This window comes from Lotus japonicus, chromosome 6 (genome assembly GCF_012489685.1).
Source record: "Lotus japonicus ecotype B-129 chromosome 6, LjGifu_v1.2".
In the NCBI taxonomy this organism is placed as follows: Eukaryota; Viridiplantae; Streptophyta; class Magnoliopsida; order Fabales; family Fabaceae; genus Lotus; species Lotus japonicus.
The window spans coordinates 337,945-357,946 of record NC_080046.1 but is presented as its reverse complement, the minus strand read 5'-3'; the positions used below and the strand labels follow the sequence as shown (position 1 = coordinate 357,946).

The following is a 20,002-nucleotide window of genomic DNA, read 5'->3' as shown; positions in this document are numbered from 1 at the left end:
TCAAACGGTTAATATTACTGATGGAGGGGCTGGAGGAAAAAGTTTGCAGGAGAGGATCCGGGTCCAGATTTTTGTAAGACTATGTACAATGGTTTTGTTTTTCAACCCCCACTTTTTTCACTTTTTACACTCCACATCATCTTCTCTCTCTTTCATCTAATAATTCAACACACATTCAACTTTTACTCACTACAATGGTTTTGTTTGATAAAATTCAACATCCTACCCCACCACTTTTATTTTATATTCTTATTTTCTTTTATGTTTTTGTTTTTGTGATTATATATTAGTAACAATTATCGATTAAAATCAAAATCAATATATATTAGAAAATAACAACTTCTAGCATGACGTGTCAGCACCAGTTTAATTCTTAGTGACGTGTCATTCTCACGTTAATTATCATAAAAAAAATTTCACGTGTCATTCTCAGGTATTTTTAGAGTATTAATTAATTTTTATGGTATTTTATTGAATTTTGGGATTTTTAATTAATTCAGGATTTTATGAGTTTTTATTGTGATTTGGTAGTTTTTATCTATATTTGTTTCTCTATTTTATATTAGTATCTACATAAAAAAAAATTTAAGATTTTGTTTTGTTTTTATTGTTATTTGTTAGATTAGTTTATTATTAGTCTTATCTCATCTCATTGAGATTAGAAAAGAACAACTTCTAGCATGACGTGTCAGCACCAGATTAATTCTTAGTGACATGTCATTCTCACGTTAATTCTCATAAAAAAAAATTCCACGTGTCATTCTCAGGTATTTTTAGAGTATTAATTAATTTTTATGATATTTTTATTGAATTTTTGGATTTTTAATTAATTCAGGATTTTATGAGTTTTTATTGTGATTTGCTAGATTTTGGTAGTTTTTATCTATATTTGTTTCTCTATTTTAGATTAGTATCTACATAAAAAATATTTTTTAAAGATTTTGTTTTGTTTTGTTTTTATTGTTATTTGTTAGATTAATTATTATTAGTCTTATCTCATTGAGATATAGTTTAGATTTGTTACTCTATTTTAGATTAGTATCTACTTAAATAGTTAAATAGAGATAGGTTTAGATAGATTTAGTTTCTTTTTGTAACATCCTAACTTGACGACTGGCCTCACGGTAACAACACGAGTCTTTTCAGCACGCTTTGTCCTCACTCGCGCGCTTCCTGGGAAAACTTCCCAGGAGGTCACCCATCATAATATTGCTCCAAGGCTAGCACACTTAACTGTGGAGTTCTTATGAGTTGGGCTCCCGAAAAGAAGTTGCAACTTGTTGTTATGGGTAGTACAATCAAATCATATATGCCCTCCTCAACTGTATAGTCCATCCCTACACAGTCTCGGAATACCTCTTGTTCGGGTGTGGTGCGTCCCTCCACATAGAAGGCGATCAATCCTCGCCCTCGTCAGCTCAAGGCATCACACTTTTTATCTCTTTGTTAGATTAATAATAAACTAAATCTTAACAGATATTCAACAGAGTCCTTATATGTCTTTGGCTTCTCTGCATTTTTAGGACTTTCTTCTTCCCTATCTTCTCTATTCGTACAACTTGCTTTGTTCCCTTTTCATAGACAATATTTTGTTCTATTTCTGCTGCTTTATGCTACCTTTAATCCATGGAGACTACCTTCTTGATTGAATGATTGACTTTTAGTTAATTTTTTCCTGACCGACAAAGAGTAAATGTGTTTTGATTCAGGTTCGATGTGAGAATTTTTGAAATTGCTATGTTCCCACAGATCCTTCTCAATGATGACCTTCAAGGTGTCTATTTCAGAGACCGTGAATGAGGAATAAATTGATTGAAGAGGTAAGCTAACATAGAAATAGAAACTGTTTTGTGTTTTATGTTTTTGATATGTTATTTGAATTGTGATCATTGTTATTGCTCACCTTTCTTTTCTTGGATTTGCCTCATCTATATTGTGGACTGCACTCTAGAATTTAATAACTTCAGTGTTTGTTACTGTATACATATGCATGTAGCTTTGTTGTTTAATCAACAGTGATATAGTTCTCTGACATAGTGTCATCTAAAGTTGCATACTTCACTCTGTTATTCCTGACCCTATTTTATTAGTTATAACATTGTATTGAATGTTGTTTTTAATAAAATATATACAAATTGAATAATTCTAAATAGTTAGTGTATATTTTTTTTTAAAAAATTGTATATTGGAAAACACAAAAAGCCGTTTGAATTAATTTTTTGAATAGGTAACTGGATTTAAATTTAAGGCATTTATAAAAAAAATCACATGTTGACCAAAAATATGAAGAAAAATCCAACAAGTTATCCAAGCACATGTTGACCTTTTTAAATTTTAGATTTGATTAGGATTTAAGTTGTTTATTTCTTGATTTTTTTCTTGGGTATTTTATTTTATTTTGAGAGTATTAATTAGTTTTTATCGTATTTTTATTGAATTTTTGGATTTTTATTTAATTCATGATTTTATGAGTTTTTATTGTGATGTGCTAGATTTTGGTAGTTTTTATCTATCTTTAGTTAGTACCTTTTTAAATTTTAGATTTGATTTGGATTTAGGTTGTTTATTTCTTGATTATATCTTGGATCTGTTATTTTATTTTGAGGTTATTAATTAATTTTTATGGTGTCTTTATTGAATTTTCGGATTTTTATTTAATTTATGATTTTATAAGCTTTTATTGTGATTTGCTAGATTTTGATAGTTTTTATCTATCTTTAATTAGTACCTTTTTAAATTTTAGATTTGATTAGGATTTAGGTTGTTTATTTCTTGATTTTTTCTTAATTTGTCTTAATTTTATTAAATATTAATTCCAGGAAAAGGGAGCTGATCTGGTGCTGAGGGTCCACAGAGCTACCATGGACACGCAGAGATTTGATGGTTGCTAGGTGAATTTAGCAGAGTTTCTCATTAGCTGCGGACTGCGGTTGTTTCTATATTGTTTCCATTTATCACCTAGGAGAAGTGTGTTTACTTAAATTTTCAAACTCATGTAAGGATGTAACAGAAGGGGAAATTAATCAGGGGCTGCTAAGTTAATTAGATGTTATTATAGTAGTTACTTAGTACTAGAACGAGATGAGTTATAAATAGAGAGAAATCAAATTAGAGGAACACATTATGTAGCATTATATATCTCTCATTAAGTATGTACTTTAGTATCTGAAAATATTGCTAAAGTATGGTATTGAACATGTCTTAAGCACAAGAGAAAGTTCTTCGTGCAACACATAGATAAAAAGTGATTGTTTGAACTTATAGGTCGAAATCTAATTCCTATGAGTGGTAAATAAAAAATCAATATGATGTCATTACTTTTTTCATAACTTTTTGAAAATTTTAAAAAGAAATAAATATAAAGGCATGATAATTTGATGATTAAAATGTGTCGTGCGGAGATTAGAAAACATTAATACATATATAGTGTATTTTTGTTTAAGTTAAACTATAGGGTTAAGAGTTCCCACGTGGATGAACATTTTAACAGAAAAAGCTCCTACGGGGCAAAAAGCTAGACATAAACCAAGGTATTGATCCATGCCTCAAACACAAGAGCAAATTTCACCGTAAAAACACTAGAGATATTTGTTCTGGAGATGCACACAATTTTCTACTGCTTATCTTTCTGAAACCTAAAAGCGGCTATTGTTTGTATTTGCGTATAATTTTCAATTGATATGTTTTAATTTTAAACTACTATAATGCTACCTACTTGAGATTTTATTTTATATAAAAAGTATCATTATACTTTTTTATACAATCATTATATTATAAACTAATTGATTGATATTATTTTAATAGAAAAATTTAATATAATTAATTTTAGTATTGTTTTCAAAATTTTAAGAGTGTATATTTATATATGTTTATAACTATAATAATTGGATAGTAAGAAAAGTACGAGGAGTAAAAAATATTAATACATATGTACTATAAAATTATGACCTAAATTTATTAGTGCTAACAAATTAGAGTTACGAGATCTCACGGGGAGGAACATTTTATATGTAAAATGAAAATTTGTAGGAGTTAAAAAAAAATTCATTTTTTCTATAACTTAAGTGTATTTTTAATAATTTAAACAATAATTATATATTTATGTATTATTACATATCTAAAACACAAAAACATTACCCTTTATGCAACACGAGTACATCTTCACAAACAAAATTCAGTTATACCTCACATGTGCAAAACATAAAGCTTTTGGCTTATTAACTTCTGTGTTTTTCAAAATCTTTATATTAGTTAATGAAGTGTATGCTTACAAAACACTAAAATTGAGTGTCTGAATTTATGTTCTTTAAATATCTACATCTTTATTATGATTGTTCTTACATTCTTAGCATCTTAAATATTTTATAATTTAAAATATTAATCAATGTATCAAATACAATAAACAAATTCCCCGTGCAACGCGCGGGTAAAAAACACTAGTTAAATTAAAATAATTATGAGTTAATTTTTTTTTTCTTTCTAGTTTAATAATTAATTTGAAATTTATTTTTTTAATTTTATATTCTTAATTAATTTTTTCTTGCAAGTAATAAAGACGAGATATAGGGATAGTCATTATTAAAACAAGTAAAATTACAAAAAAAACTTAAAATGCAATACAATACACTAAGCAAACAATCTATTTAATCACGAAACATTCCGAACTTTGCCCATATGGGTAGCTGAAATGGTAATTAGTAGAGTTTTGGGTGTTAAAAGGGTTATTCTTGGTATCAATATCACCCACTTTAGAGTGTTTGCTTAGTCGCAAAGACCTTTCGGCTAATTGAGATATATTAAGCTTTTAATCTTTTAAAATTAAACTGAAAGAGAGCGTATCAAGTGAGAGCAATGTTTATTGTGAAAGATGGGATGATTGAATTTTGACAATTTGATCTAACATGAATGATCAAGATTAAAACATAAAGTCACATGATCATTAATTAGCATTTAATCTCCACCACTCATGTTAGATCAAATGGTCAAGATTCCATCATCTCATTTCTCACCATAAACATTTCTTTCGCTTAATAGGCTCCTAAACTGAAAATCATTATTTGAACAAAAAATGTTTTGAACCCCACCAAATGAACGAGAGCCTTTCCAACAGCTAATTTTTCTCTCTCGCGGAAGCTCTGATATCTGTCAATTAAGTAGATAAAAATTCATGGGTCACTAGTATCTGTAAACGGATGAGATAGCCAAAAACAACCACCACTCTTTGAATGGCGCTTTGTTCATCACTCTCGTTACTCCCTCCCATCACTTCCCAGCCCAAACTCACTTCCACCAAATCCTTCTCATCTCCAATACCACCCAACTTGCATGGCCTCTTGACCAAGACTAACAGGTTCTCTTTGAAAGCTGGTTTTAATGAGATTGAGCCTGACCTCAACGAAGATCCTAGGGATCAGTTTGCCCTTAACAGCATTGACTCTGTACATTCTTATACTTTAATCTCTCCTTTTATATTTTTTTTGTTATTTATGAGTTTCGTTTCTTTTCAGGAAGATTTCGAGTATGGAATTTTCGATGGACATCACACTTACTATGAAGGAGAACATGAGAAAGGTATTTGTTTGCTCACTCTCACAGTATCACTAATGCCTACTTCCTTAATTTCATTTTTTTTTGTATCACTTTTGTTTTTCTAATTGATATTGGAGGAGGTAATTCTCATGGTTAATTGAGATACTAGGAGGATGTTGGCTTTCCCATGATTTATTCAGAGTTCAACCGAGCCGAAATTTTAAACATTATATTAGAGACTATTTTAGATCTATTCATTGGAGACCATCCATAAATAAGAGGTGTTGTGACTGCTGTCCTACAAACTTCACATTTCATATGTTGAGTTCAGGACCTAAGAGAGTGTGTAAAGTAGAACAATCCTTACTCTTAGAGCTAGCTGACTTTTAACATTTGAACCTGAATTGGTAAACACGTTACAGATGATATTTTTAATTTATGGAAATCATTAAATTTTTGTTTGCTTTTCTTTGGTATAAAATCTGATAGCACTTTGTTTAATTCATTAAAGATAGAATCTTCTGCTGATTGTATTCCCAAATTATGAGGAAAGGAAAGATGTTCCTGACTAAGTGCATCTGTTTTCCTGACAAAGTTCCTAATGAATATGCATTTCAGGAACATTTTGGGGTTCTATTGCAGAAGATATAGCAGCAACAGAGCCCCCCACAGGATTCCAGGGTGTGCTTTCCCCACACTATTCATCATTTACTCATTTTTATTACAATTGTCAATTTTGACCATCGTTTGCTTCTTATTTTCACCCTTGTGTAGGGATTATTTCATGGCTCTTCCCACCAGCTATCGCTGCTGGGGTGTTCTTCGATGTTCCGGTAACTCTGAATATCAATTGCCATTAATGAAGAAGGATCATTATACAAATTATCACTTGGCGATTTTGCTTGGATATAAACAGTGCATATAACACATTCTAAGTTTACAATCCCAAATCCTAATTTTTAGCTGTTTTTCAGGGGGAGTACTTGTACATTGCAGCAGGCATATTTACAATTGTATTTTGCGTTATTGAGATGGATAAACCTGATAAACCTCACCACTTTGAACCTCAAATATACAACATGGAGAGGGGATCTCGAGACAAGTTGATAAGTGACTACAACACCATGAGCATATGGGATTTCAATGAAAAATATGGGGACATTTGGGATTTTACAATCAAGAAGGATGACATAATCACCAGATAGTTCTTTAGAACATATGCCATTTGATGTCAATTCTTGAATATAATGATTCATCAATATTAAGGCCACCCTTTTAAGTTTGTTATGTTGTTTTCACTGTATACTTTTCCCTCTTTTATGTTAATGTTGGATCAAAAGGTGTATATTCCCTCTTCTTATTTGTCATTAAACAAACAGAAAAATGTAACATCCTAGTCAAAATTCTTGTGATTAAAGACTTCGCGACTAGTGAGTTATCATATCTCAGGCATTTACCTAAGTTATTATCTTATCACTCTTTTTGTATGTCCGAAATGCCACATAGAATAAAGAGTTACTTGATCCCTGGTTCATAGATGTGAGTTCTTAGTTCTTAGGCTAAGAACTGGTTCTTAAGCATTTGAGAGTGCTGATGTGGAATTCTTCGTTCTTAAATCTAACACCTAGTTCTTGCACAAACCGTTTTAATTTATGAGTTCTTGGTATTTTTTTTGGTTTCAACTCCATGACAGTTGAAAGAAGAGGGAAAGAAACAAATTTACAGAAGGTGAATCAAAACTATTGAGAATTGATGATTGTTATTCAGAAACGTGAAAAAATGAATTTGTAGTTTACATCATTCTCAGCTGTTAGCTTAAATACTAATCTAGTTAGCCTAAAGCAACTGTAACTAATTCTGCAACTAACTCTAACGTCCTAACAAACTTCCTAACTGACTATTAACAAACTAACTGACTTTGTTATCCTGTTGATGACCCTAGTTTAGTAGTGTTTTTAGGGTCATTTCTTAGTTTGTTTTGAGTCTTTTTGTTGAGTCTCATGTAGTGTTTCATGCATTCTCATGCATTTTTATCTTTATTTGTGTTTCTACTTTGTTTTGGTAATTTCATAGTTTTATAGGGACCTTTCATGCATTTTAAGTAAGTTTAAGACTTGTATATCTTTTCTACTTGAATTGAGGGTCTTTTGTGCTAATAAACTCTTGGAAATCCTAGATATTTTCCTTGCTTTGTTCCCAAGCAGCTAGGTCTGAAAACTGATGAAGAAAGAAGGTCAAAAGGCTTGGAAAATTGAAGGGAGGCTTAAAGGGGAGTTAAGAAGAAGGTCAAGAGCCTTTCTAGCATGTAGAGAGCGCTCAGGCGCTCGTGTTGAGTGCCTGAGCTCCAATTGATTCGCTGTTTACATGATGCTAGAAAGGAATTGGCGCCTGAGCGCTCCTGATTGAGCGCCTGAGCGCCAATTACCTCCAGAGGCTGCTTTTTCCACTTGGAATTGGCGCTCAGGCGCTCTGAATTGGCGCCTGAGCGCCCAGACTCGACTGTTTTGCCTATAAATTGGTTTTTTTGTCATTTCTTTTGGAACCTTTTGTCATTTTATCATATTTTCATAAGTTAGAAGAGAGGGTTTGAGTTCTGGAGCTTGAGGAGCTTTCTCTAAGCCCTATGTTTCAGGTTTCATCTTTATCTTCTTGTATGGATTTCATAGCCATGTTTGGCTAAACTCCTTTTGCTTTGGGTTCTTTGTAAGACTTATGATGTTTTAATCTTAATTCCTATTTCTATTCATGATTCCTCTGAGTAAACCCTTGAATCCCATATCCATGCTTTATGTTTCAAGTTAGAACATGTGCTAGCTTTATGCTTTTCTATAATAGAACGGAAGTTTGTTATAGATTAGGGACTTGTTGTGGGATTACCTCTTCTATACTTGCTACTAGGAATAGAGGAAGGGTTGGGGTTTGTTGGCCTGAATTGCATGCTTAATGCCTTTAGCAAATGTTTAGGTTATCAAGGAATTGTGCTTATCTTTTGGCTTGAGAGGATTGTCTATGCGAGGCATCGATAGATGATTGATTAGGCTAGAACATCAAGGAGAGACTCAGAGTTTTGTGGATAGAATAGGTTGATTAGAACTGAATTAGTCAAGCAAGAACCCAAGGCATTTTCACCATTGTTCTTCACACACTTATATTCCAATTGCTTGTTAATTAATCACCAAAACAATCAACCTTTAAAACTGAATTTTACTCGCTTTACTACCGTGAACTCGAGGCTTAAACTGAATTCTCATACCAATTCCCTGTGGTTCGATAAATTAAAACCGGGTAGATTCTGTACACTTGCAGATTGACCAACAAGTTTTTGGCGCCGTTGCCGGGGAATTGTTTGTGGTTTTTGGTTTAAGTTTTTAGTTTGTGGTTTTATTTTTTTTTTGTTTTTATCTTTGTCTAGAATCGGTGCTACTAATCTTTCTCTGTTTGAGTGTTACACTTTCAGATTAGTCATGGGTGGCCGTATGACGGAGGAGGAGATTGAAGCCCACATTGAGGCGAGAATCCAAGAGGTGATCACCCTCCGGTTACAAGAACAAGAAGTTGAGAATGCCAACCGGTCTCTACGAGAACTCACTTCAGCTACTATGAGTTATGATTATCCCGGGAGTATTGTCTTTCCCGAGGGAGTTGGAAACTTTGAGTTGAGACCGGCATTCATCAACTTGGTGAGCCAAAGCCAATATGGTGGAGGTTCCTCAGAAGATGCTCATGCTCATATGGAGAGGTTCATCCGTAATTGCAACACTTATCGAGTGAGCAATGTTTCATCGGAAGCAATTCGGTTGAGCCTATTTCCATATTCGTTAAAGGATGCGGCTGAGGATTGGATAAATTCACAACCTCAAGGGAGAATCACTACTTGGGAAGACCTAGCAGAAAAATTCACAACAAGGTTCTTCCCAAAAGCTCTTTTGAGGAAATTGAAAAAAGACATCATGAATTTTGTGCAAATCGCTGAAGAGAATCTCTATGAAGCTTGGGAGCGCTTCAAGAAGCTCTTAAGGAAATGCCCTCAACACAATCTCACCCAAGCTGAATTGGTTGCAACATTTTATGATGGTCTACAGTACTCTTGGAGGTTTGGTTTGGACGCGGCTTCTAATGGAGAGTTCGATGCTCTTCCCCCACAAGCGGGGTATGACTTAATAGAAAAGATGGCAGCGAGAGCCATGAACTCTGAAAATGATCGCCAAACCCGAAGGAGTAAGTTTGAAGTGGAAGCTTATGACAAGCTCTTGGCCTCCAACAAGCAACTCACCAAACAAGTGGCGGAGATTCGAATGCATATTAAGGAGACCAAGGCTATTGGTGCAAGAATGACTTGTGTGGAGTGCAAGTCTTGTGGTGGACCTCATGTTAGTAACTTGTGTACTGTCAATGCTGAGAGCAATGAAGCCAAAGCTATAGCTCAAGGAAGCATAGTTCCATCCTCAAATCATGAACCTCTTGTCCAAACACAAGTTGTTGGAAAGGTGAATTGCAAGAGGAGTTTAGAGGAGCTATTGGAGAGTTGCATCAACCGCATGAACAACAACCATAAGAACCAAGAGATGGCTATCAAGAACTTGGAAAGTCAAATTGGCCAACTGGCCAAGCAAATGGCCGAGATACCTCAAGGTAAGCTTTCTCCCGATTCTTTAATTTTGTCTAAACAAGAAAATTCTGCTGTAGTTACCACTAGGAGTGGGAGAATGTTACATGAGTCAAAAAAACAAGTTGAGGGAGAGAAAAATGAGAAAGTAGAGCAAAAAGATGAGGGTGTCATGGAGAAGAGAGTGAGTGAACCGGTGAAAGCTAGAGTTGTGAGTACTCCTTCTCCTGAACTCAACAAGATTCCATTCCCCAAGGCTTTGGTTAAGAAAAATCTGGATAAACAATTTTCCAAGTTTTTGGAGGTTTTTAAGAAACTCCACATTAATATTCCTTTTTCTGAAGCCTTGGAGCAAATGCCAATCTACGCTAAGTTCATGAAGGATATTGATGACCCTAGTTTAGTAGTGTTTTTAGGGTCATTTCTTAGTTTGTTTTGAGTCTTTTTGTTGAGTCTCATGTAGTGTTTCATGCATTCTCATGCATTTTTATCTTTTCTTTAGTCTTTATTTGGCTTTGGTAATTTAGTAGCTTTTTAGGGAGTTTTCTTGCATTCTGAGTAGAGTTTAGGACTTGCATGGTTTTATTGTGTTAATTGAGGGATCTCATGTGCTAATAAGCTCTTTGAGCTTCTAGAATTTTCCTTGGCTTGTTGGTTAAGTTTCAGATCAGGAACTGAAGAAGAAAGAAGGGCAATAAGCATGGAATTGATGGAAACTTAAAGGGGGTTGAAAAGAGGAGTTTCAGAAGCCAAAAGCCCTTTCCAAGCGAGTTTAAGCGCCTAGGCGCTCCTGATTGAGCGCCTGAGCGCCAATTACCTCTAGAGAGCTTGTTTTGGCTTGGAATTGGCGCTCAGGCGTGCTTAATTGGCGCCTGAGCGCCCAGACTCGACCTGTTTGCCTATAAATAGGCTTTTTGTCATTTCTTTTGGAACCTTTTGTCATTTTATCATATTTTCATAAGTTAGAAGAGAGGGTTTGAGTTCTGGAGCTTGAGGAGCTTTCCCTAAGCCCTATGTTTCAGGTTTCATCTTTATCTTCTTGTATGGATTCCATAGCCATGCTTGGCTAAAACCCCTTTTGCTTTGGGTTCTTTGTAAGACTTTGAATGTTTTAGCTATCAGTCCTTTTCTATTCATGATGTTCTGAGTAAACCCTTGAATCTCACTTCTATGCTTTATCTTTCAAGCTTGAATGCATGCTAGCTTCTTACTTTTCTATAATCATAATGATAGTTTGTTATAGAATTGGGACTTGTTTTGTGATTACTCCTTCTATACTTGCTACTAGGAATAGAGGAAGGGTTGGGGTTTGTTGGCCTGATTTGTATGCTTAGTGCTTCTAGCAAATGTTTAGGTTATCAAGGAATTGAACCTATCTTTTGATTAGGAAGGGTTTTCTTTGCGAGGCATCGAAACATAACTAACTAGGCTAGAACATCAAGGAGAGACTCGGGATTAATTGAATAGGAAGGTTTGCTAAAACTGAAATAGTTGAACAAGAACCCAAGGCAATCTCATCTCTGTTTTTCAATCGCTTTATTACTTGATTACTTGTCCTTTTACAAACTCAAGAAACAACCAATTATTAAAACTGAATTTTACTTGCTTTCTTACGGTGAACTCGAGGCTTAAACTGAATTGCCACACCAATTCCCTGTGGTTCGATAAATTAAAACCGGGTAGATTCTGTACACTTGCAGATTGACCAACAAGTTTTTGGCGCCGTTGCCGGGGAATTGTTTGTGGTTTTTGGTTTAAGCTTTTAGTTTGTGGTTTTATTTTTTTTGTGTTGTTTTTATCTTTGTCTAGAATTGGTGCTACTAATCTTTCTCTGTTTGAGTGTCACAGATTCAGGTTACTCTCACGAGAGTCACCGTCATGGGTGGCCATATGACGGAGGAGGAGATACAAGCCCATATCGAGACAAGAATCAAAGAGGGGATCACCCTCCGGCTACGTGAACAAGAAGTTGAGAATGCTAACCGGTCTCTTCGGGAACTCACTTCAACTACTATGAGTTATGATTATTGATGACCCGGGTTTATATGATGTTTTTAGGGTTTTTACTTGTAGGTTTTGAGTCTTTTTCTTGTGTCTCATGTAGTGTTTCATGCATTCTCATGCATTTTTATCTTTTCTTGAGTCTTTGTTTTGTTTTGGTAATTTTGTAGTTTTATAGGGAGCTTTCTTGCATTTTAAGTTAAGTTTAGGACTTGCATGATTTTCTTTTGTTTTATGAAGGACCTCTTGTGCTAATGAGCTCTTGGAGCTTCCAGAATCTTCCTTGACTTGTTGGTTAGGTTTGGAGAGCAGAAACTGAAGGAGAAAGAAGGCAAAGAAGCATGGAATTGATGGAGAACTTAAAGAGGATTGAAAAGAGGAGTTTCAGAAGCCAAAAATTCCTTTTCAAGCAAGCTGGAGCGCCTAGGCGTTGGCAGGCGCTGGGTAGGCGCCAATTAGCTCCAGAGAGCATGTTTTCAAGATGGAATTTGTAACACCCCGATTTCCAGGTGTCACTTTAATAACCAAAAATAAACTTTACGCGGAAAACAGGTAATTTTTTTTTTGATTGTTTCCTTTTAATAAAAGCAATAAAGAAATAAAAACAAAGCCCAACAACTAAACTAACCGATAAACAACATATACAAAGGTACAACCTCTGCTGCACTATCCCGTCACGCGCACACGCAGTGACTCCAAGGTAACATGCTCGTAGGCGAATATATACAAACCAAAACTGTACGCAAAAGCATCAAATATACCACTATCCAAGAGAAAGTCGGCCTCAAAATGGCCTCAACCCAAGACCCCTATAGTCTGACAGACTCTCTGTGATCCTCAGCAAGAGAACCACACAAAAGCCATATATCGGGAACCTACCCGGTCCCAAAAGTAAGACGAATCAGAGCTATGACAGTGACAACCAACTCAAAAGACTCTAACCACCCATAACCCACACTACTATCATCGACTCTCCCTCGATCAGCCATGAAGTCCGGGTCCTCGTCGAAAGCTTCAGTAATAGACATTTCGCTCCGGGTCTTTCCCGCACAACGAATCATCACGAACCGGCTGACAGACGCCTGGCAGCAGGCCGACCGCCCAAACACAAACATACAAACAAAGCCAAGGTGCTAGGGTCAACTTACAAAATACAATAGATATACAATCAACATGCGATAGAGGGGGGTATGTTTATATGTTGTATATATACATATAAGTTCTGCATTGTATCAAATCTCTAATACAATTCAATCATCAATACCTCAACAAATATAGTTAGAGTGCATGATATGTCAATGCAACGTCAATTAAGAGGGTTCCGGAGGAAATAGGCTGGGCACGATCGAGTCGGTCCTAGCACTAGCATTGTGCCGACCATAACCCTCGGGTGTCACTTACAACCTTGACATAGTCGGATCAGTCCTAACCCTGCGGGTCGACTTTTCCCTCCAACGAATGCCCGAGTTACCCGAAGGCATGCTGTACCCGAAGGTATATACTGTACCCGAAGGTATATAGATATACTATACCCGAAGGTATATAGATATACTGTACCCGAAGGTATATACTGTACCCGAAGGTATATAGATATACTGTACCCGAAGGTATATACTGTACCCGAAGGTATATAGATATACTGTACCCGAAGGTATATATAGAATATACTGTACCCGAAGGTATATAGATATACTGTACCCGAAGGTATATACTGTACCCGAAGGTATATAGATATACTGTACCCGAAGGTATATAGATATACTGTACCCGAAGGTATATACTGTACCCGAAGGTATATAGATATACTGTACCCGAAGGTATATAGATATACTGTACCCGAAGGTATATACTGTACCCGAAGGTATATAGATATACTGTACCCGACGGTATATACTGTACCCGAAGGTATATGTCGATTCGGCGACAAAAGACAATTAATTATGAAAGGAGTGCGATCACCCTTGATGACTTCTTGAGTCATCTGACTCATCAAATCTCGATGGTCAAAAACTGCTCCGACCCAAACTCAAAACAACCCAAGAGTTAGTGTCGGTCAATACAACACAACTCCACCAACAAGAATACACGAGGGTCTAGTGTCGGCCAATACAACACAGCCCAAACAACAAGAGCACTAGGTGTCGGTCAATACAACACGGCTCCACAACACTCCCCAAGAGTACTAACGTACTCGGTGACTTTCAATCATCACCATAGCTCACCTTAGTGGCTTTCCCAATTCCGATAACTCTCCAAACCCACAACAAAGGTCGACTTTTCCCCGCCTTTCGTAAATATTTTTCCCCTTCAGTTCTCCTATGCTTAAACGTTAATAAAAATGATTTCAATTCAAATTAGTCGAATTATGAGTTTATTTCTCAAAGTCTAAGTTTCCCAAGTCTTTATTTTTCGAAAGCTCTATCATTCTAAGTTTCCAAAAATCAACCACCCAAAATACATTTCCCGGGGAAAGTCTAGGAATTCCAACGAATCCCAACAAATGGCTAAGTCTCAAACCCCACATTCAGACTTGCCTAGGGTTGTTCATCCAACCCGAAATGTCAAAGATCACCAGGTCAATGAACCTCCACTCCGAAGTTGCGTCAAAACGCTCAATTCAACACATCATCAATATCATAAGTTATGAAAACAATCATAACAATAAATCATCATCATAAACAACATCAGATAAAGCATAAGTCGAATTTATCGACGCCTATCATGCAATCATAGCTAAATATAGCAAGTTGCCCTAACCTCGAGCTGTTCCAGCTTCGCAAACAAAGTTCTCCTCAAACAATTGCTCTGAGTATTCCAAAGTTCCTTCAACTGAACCTCGGAGGAAAACAAAGCAGAAACCAAACAAAATCGATTAGTTCGATCGCAAAACAATACATAAACGATAGACAAAGCATTAAAGCTTCAGAATACGACAATCGGGTACGAAAGGACAAGTTTTCGAAAACGAAAAACTCCCCCCTAAAGGTAATAACCCACGGCCTCAAAGGAAAAAGGGCTTCGACTCTTTTTCTTCGATCAAATCAATTCACAAGGTAGTTTTAGGGTAAAACTAAGGCAAAGAAACTGTCAGAACAATTTTCGGACAATCGGGCCGAAATACGACTATCCAGGGGCATTTTGGTCCAAAATAAAGGCTCAAAACTTCAAAGTTATCAGTTCTGAAAACAAATTTGACAGCAATGATCCTCATGACATCCGTGACAACAAATCCTAAAGGCACGAAGTCAGATTAAGTCTTTTCGACAATAAAGTTTCGAAATGTGAGACAAAAAGGGTTTTGAAACAGTTTTTCAGATCCTGGACAACTGGATCACAATCAGCGTTTACTGACAGAGGTTTTAGACTCAGGGGAACGTAAGGAACATAACCCAACCAAGAAATCGAAGAAATCGGACCATTTTAGAAAAAGCTCAAAACTGTGAGCACAGAAACGACTTCAGAAACGCAACAGAAACAACAATCAGAGGTAGGTATCGTGTTAGTTACCTCGATACCTAGAAGTAGGGACGAACTGCACGAAGATTGGTCAAGTTTTCGCGAAAATCTCCTACCCCCTTGCTCTCCACGAAATTCAGCCACAAAAGGAAGAAAATGAAGGAATTTTTGCTTTTTGAGCTATTTATAGGCAGGCGAAATCGCGGGAAAAATGAAAATTTCGCGATTCCGATTTTTGCAGCACGATCACCGTGGAATTCTAAGAGAGATTCTGGCGTCAGAATTCCAGAACTCAAAACAAATATCTAAGATTTGGGAAAAACGATATCCAAAACGCCAAAAGCGGTGTAAGTTAGTCTGTCCCGAAAAACTACTTTTTGCTGTGATGCTCAGACGACAAAACTTCCAACAGAAGAAAGATTGGAAATGTCGAAACAAGTCTGGCAACGCGGACGGAATCTTCGTTAGATGTCCCGAATAGAAAAAGTCTTCATCCTTCGCTCAAAACTAAGGTTTCGAAGCAAAGAAATTAGCGTCGGCGGACATCCGAAAAGTTAAACCTATCGTGCGTACAGTCCAGAGTTCCGAAATGAAACGCTGGTCGATGGAAAAATAAAGAGAAACTTTAAATTTTCCAAGAGTTCGAAATCTCACTTAAAACGTTGCTTTAAGAGCGAAATAGCCTATTCTGGACATGCTCGCCATAAGGCAGGTGTGCAGACGACTCGCACTAGCTCCGAAAGAAACAACGCCACATTCCTCGAGCAATTCCTGAACTTTCTTCTTCATTAATCTTTCTCAAATATCAAACTCCTGTCACGCTTACACTGATTCCACGCGTGAGTCGGAAATTAACTTGTTCCGAAAATCCGGGTCTTACAATACTCCCCTCCAAAAAGAAAGTTTCGTCCTCGAAACTCAGAGTTCTGAGAAAATTCCGGAATACAGTTCCTTGATCTGGTCTTCCAATTCCCATGTAGCATTGCCCGTGTCATTGTTCCTCATAACCTTTACTTAAGCAAGCTGTTTTCCCCTTAACTGTTTCACTCTTCTATCCCCACTGCTAACTGTCGGTGTCTCAAAAGACAAACCATCATTCAACTTCATGTCGTCTGGCTCGATCACTTGCGTCGGATCTCTGCTTGAAATGATACCGGTTGGCACTCCGTGCAGTCGCTCAATCTTAGCCACTTGTTTTTTTTTTTTTACTGTCGGTCATCCGAAATCCTTCTTAAACTCGGTGCCTCTCTGTCATCTCAAAGTAGATACTCAACTTGTCCTCGTGATCTTCATCTACAGTCCAAAACTCCACTTGTTCGTTCGATAACTCCTAGACGAATCCTCCCCCTTGGAAACCGCTAGTCCATTAAAACACCTCTAACTTCGTAACTATCTTTACACACACCAAGAAATCACACTTCTACTTAGTCACTATTCGAATTAAAGCTCGACTTATGTCCTTATTTCTTGTCCTTCACTAATCTTATCCCCTTCAACATCAATTTATCAACAACTTATAAGATAATCCTCCTCTTAATACCTAACAATCCATTATTATCGTCTTCTTCCTCAAAACTTCCCTCACTCAAACCTATTTACACTTACTGAAATCTCTAACACTTCGCACAAATCGAGACTTATCCTCTAGAAGATTAAATCATAACTATACCTCAAGGGACTTAACTAGCCATTTTATCATCCGATCCTTCAACATTCTGAGATTTAACTGTTATCGTAGCCGCTAACACCACTAAATCTCTTATGTGTACATGAATCTCAGCTCACTAGGTCAACCTTAGCCCTAGGATTCTCATTCAACTTTAGTAAAATTCACTTGTTACCCGTAATATGCATCATCAAAATCCATAACAAAGTCCCATTGACTCTTATACTCTACGAAACTCGTCAAAATATAACAACCTCAGGTATTCATCTTAATACTAACACCTTCCTTTTTGTGACTCAATCACCATCTCGTCAATCAACTTCTTAATCTCTCAATCAAATTCTGACAAACTTCAAGTCCTACACACCTTAGACAGACATTCATAGATTTAAAACCTAAACCTTCACCAAGTTTGGTCCTCTAATGACCTTTAATCCTTCAATACTTCTTAAATGAATATCAGTTTCTTAAAAACTATAACTCCTTCACTTACCCAAACGACCTGACCAGTGTCGTCATGCTTTCACATCCACAACTTATTATGCTAACATCATTCAAATCATATCACATGGCTCATTATGTCCGCAACCTTATAATCAACATCAATCGATCATCGACCTTAACACTCCACACAACCCAGAATTCCTTTACTTCAAGATCACTCTTATATTATACCTCAATGGTCTTAACCCGAAGCTCACCTTCAGGTCTTCAATCTTCTAAGATTCAACTCCTATTGTCACACCTACAACCATAAGATCTCCTATTCGTACGCGATTCTCGACTCTCAAGATTCAACCTTAACCCTAAGATTTCAATCCAACTTAGTAAATCTCACTTAGTAATCTTAGCATATTTCTTTGGAATCCATATCAACAACCTCAAGTATTCAACTTATGCTAAAACTTTCTTTCTCCAACTTAATCATTAATTCAACACTTTTCAAGCGAAAATTCATCTCTTAAGACTATAATGTCTCCACATATTAATCCAACGCTTAGCAAAACTTATTCCTCGAACTCGACTATAACAATCTAGTTCAGAGTTAATTCTTCTCAATCTCGCTACCATCAAGCTATCATCTAAAACCTGATTACATTCAACTTATTTAGTCTCTAACAATTCCACTCAGTAATCACATAACCTATGACTTCATAACTTCCGAGAAACTACTTAATACTTTTCCGGCATTAAACCTCTTGACTTAGTCTACCTCTACTTGGAGTAATCACACGAACTAACCAATCAATGTCTATACGACACTCATCGAATTCCAAAGATTTAAATCTTAATCTTTCACAATCAAGTGCTTAACACGAACCTTCCTCCCAAATCCGACTAATCCTCAATCAATTCAAATTCATCTTACACATCCTTCTATCAAAGTCCATAACCAGCTGTGATTCCGAATATCACCCCCTCAATATTAGGTTGATCAGGCCTAATACATCGAAGGTGGAAATTTAGAAAAACCCACTGGAACAGTCAATGAGTTCCTATCCTCCAGTAGTCACAAATATCCTGATACTAAATCCTTTAAGGATCCCGCTACGGAACTACACACCCTCAACATAACACGTATACTACCCATACGGAATCTCCCTAAGATTCGTTCTTCAACTACTAGCTTCCTCATAAACGCATCGGTGGAAGACTACTTTCTAGACTTAGTGTGCTATTCCCAACCTCGTGTAACTTCTATAGTTAAATCACGAGCAACCTCGAATAAGGTCCTACATCGTTCCCACGTTCTTCCTCGTTCAACTCCTCAGCTCTTGCCCTCCTTGGCATGAATCCTTTCCTCTGGAGCAAGTTGTTTTCCTTTCCCAACATTCCCTGATGATTCGCCCCTGAGTGCCTTGCAATCTTGGGAGAAATGTTCCGGTTGGTTGCAATTGAAGCATAGACTTTCTTTGGTCTTGCAGTTCACAGCTAGATGCCCCTCTCGGTTACACTTGAAGCATCTCCGTCCAATCACAGAGCATTTGTTAGCAAAATGCCCAAACTTTCTGCAACGAAAACATGTCACTCCTTTGTCACCAACTGGCTTCCCCCCCAGTATCAGCAGTCGTCGGTTTGTACTCTCTTGAGATAAGATTTCTTCCCTCGGAACGCTGATATGGTCCCCACTTATGGTAGCTCTTCCTTCCGTTGTAGCCTTGGGAACCTGACCTCATTGGTCCCCCAGCTCCAGTTCGGTTCATTCCTCTTTGTTGATACATTGCTGTCGCCATCAGTCGTTGATGATGCTCACGTGTAGCCTCCGCCATCCGGTTAAGATCCACCATCCTATATCCCATCGAACGTCTGATTAGTACTAACCATACGGTAGCACTAGACAAACCACTCAATCCGATTGAGTAGTAACGCAAGCAATTAGAGCGAAAATCGCTCTGCAGACAATCAATTTTCACTCTTTGCAGAGTCACACAACCTAGCACAGAAGACCTATTCCCCAAAGACTCCCAAAAGACTCGACTAAGCTCTGATACCACAATGTAACACCCCGATTTCCAGGTGTCACTTTAATAACCAAAAATAAACTTTACGCGGAAAACAGGTAATTTTTTTTTGATTGTTTCCTTTTAATAAAAGCAATAAAGAAATAAAAACAAAGCCCAACAACTAAACTAACCGATAAACAACATATACAAAGGTACAGCCTCTGCTGCACTATCCCGTCACGCGCACACGCAGTGACTCCAAGGTAACATGCTCGTAGGCGAATATATACAAACCAAAAC

General features: G+C 36.7%; 1 protein-coding gene and 1 non-coding gene across 2 annotated transcripts; one reads left to right on the top strand and one right to left on the bottom strand.

Moving 5' to 3' along the window:
• The first annotated feature begins 5,075 nt into the window (after positions 1 to 5,075).
• On the top strand, positions 5,076 to 6,874 carry LOC130726684 (photosynthetic NDH subunit of subcomplex B 5, chloroplastic). Its single transcript, XM_057577982.1, has 5 exons — positions 5,076 to 5,438; positions 5,508 to 5,571; positions 6,148 to 6,210; positions 6,304 to 6,362; positions 6,504 to 6,874. Exons 1-5 carry the CDS (start codon positions 5,226 to 5,228, stop codon positions 6,732 to 6,734), a joined length of 630 nt encoding a protein of 209 aa, XP_057433965.1. The 5' UTR covers positions 5,076 to 5,225; the 3' UTR covers positions 6,735 to 6,874.
• Positions 6,875 to 9,461: 2,587 nt separating this feature from the next.
• On the bottom strand, positions 9,462 to 9,568 carry LOC130727208 (small nucleolar RNA R71). Its single transcript, XR_009015234.1, has one exon. It is a non-coding gene; the product is annotated as a small nucleolar RNA R71 (small nucleolar RNA).
• Positions 9,569 to 20,002: the final 10,434 nt, after the last annotated feature.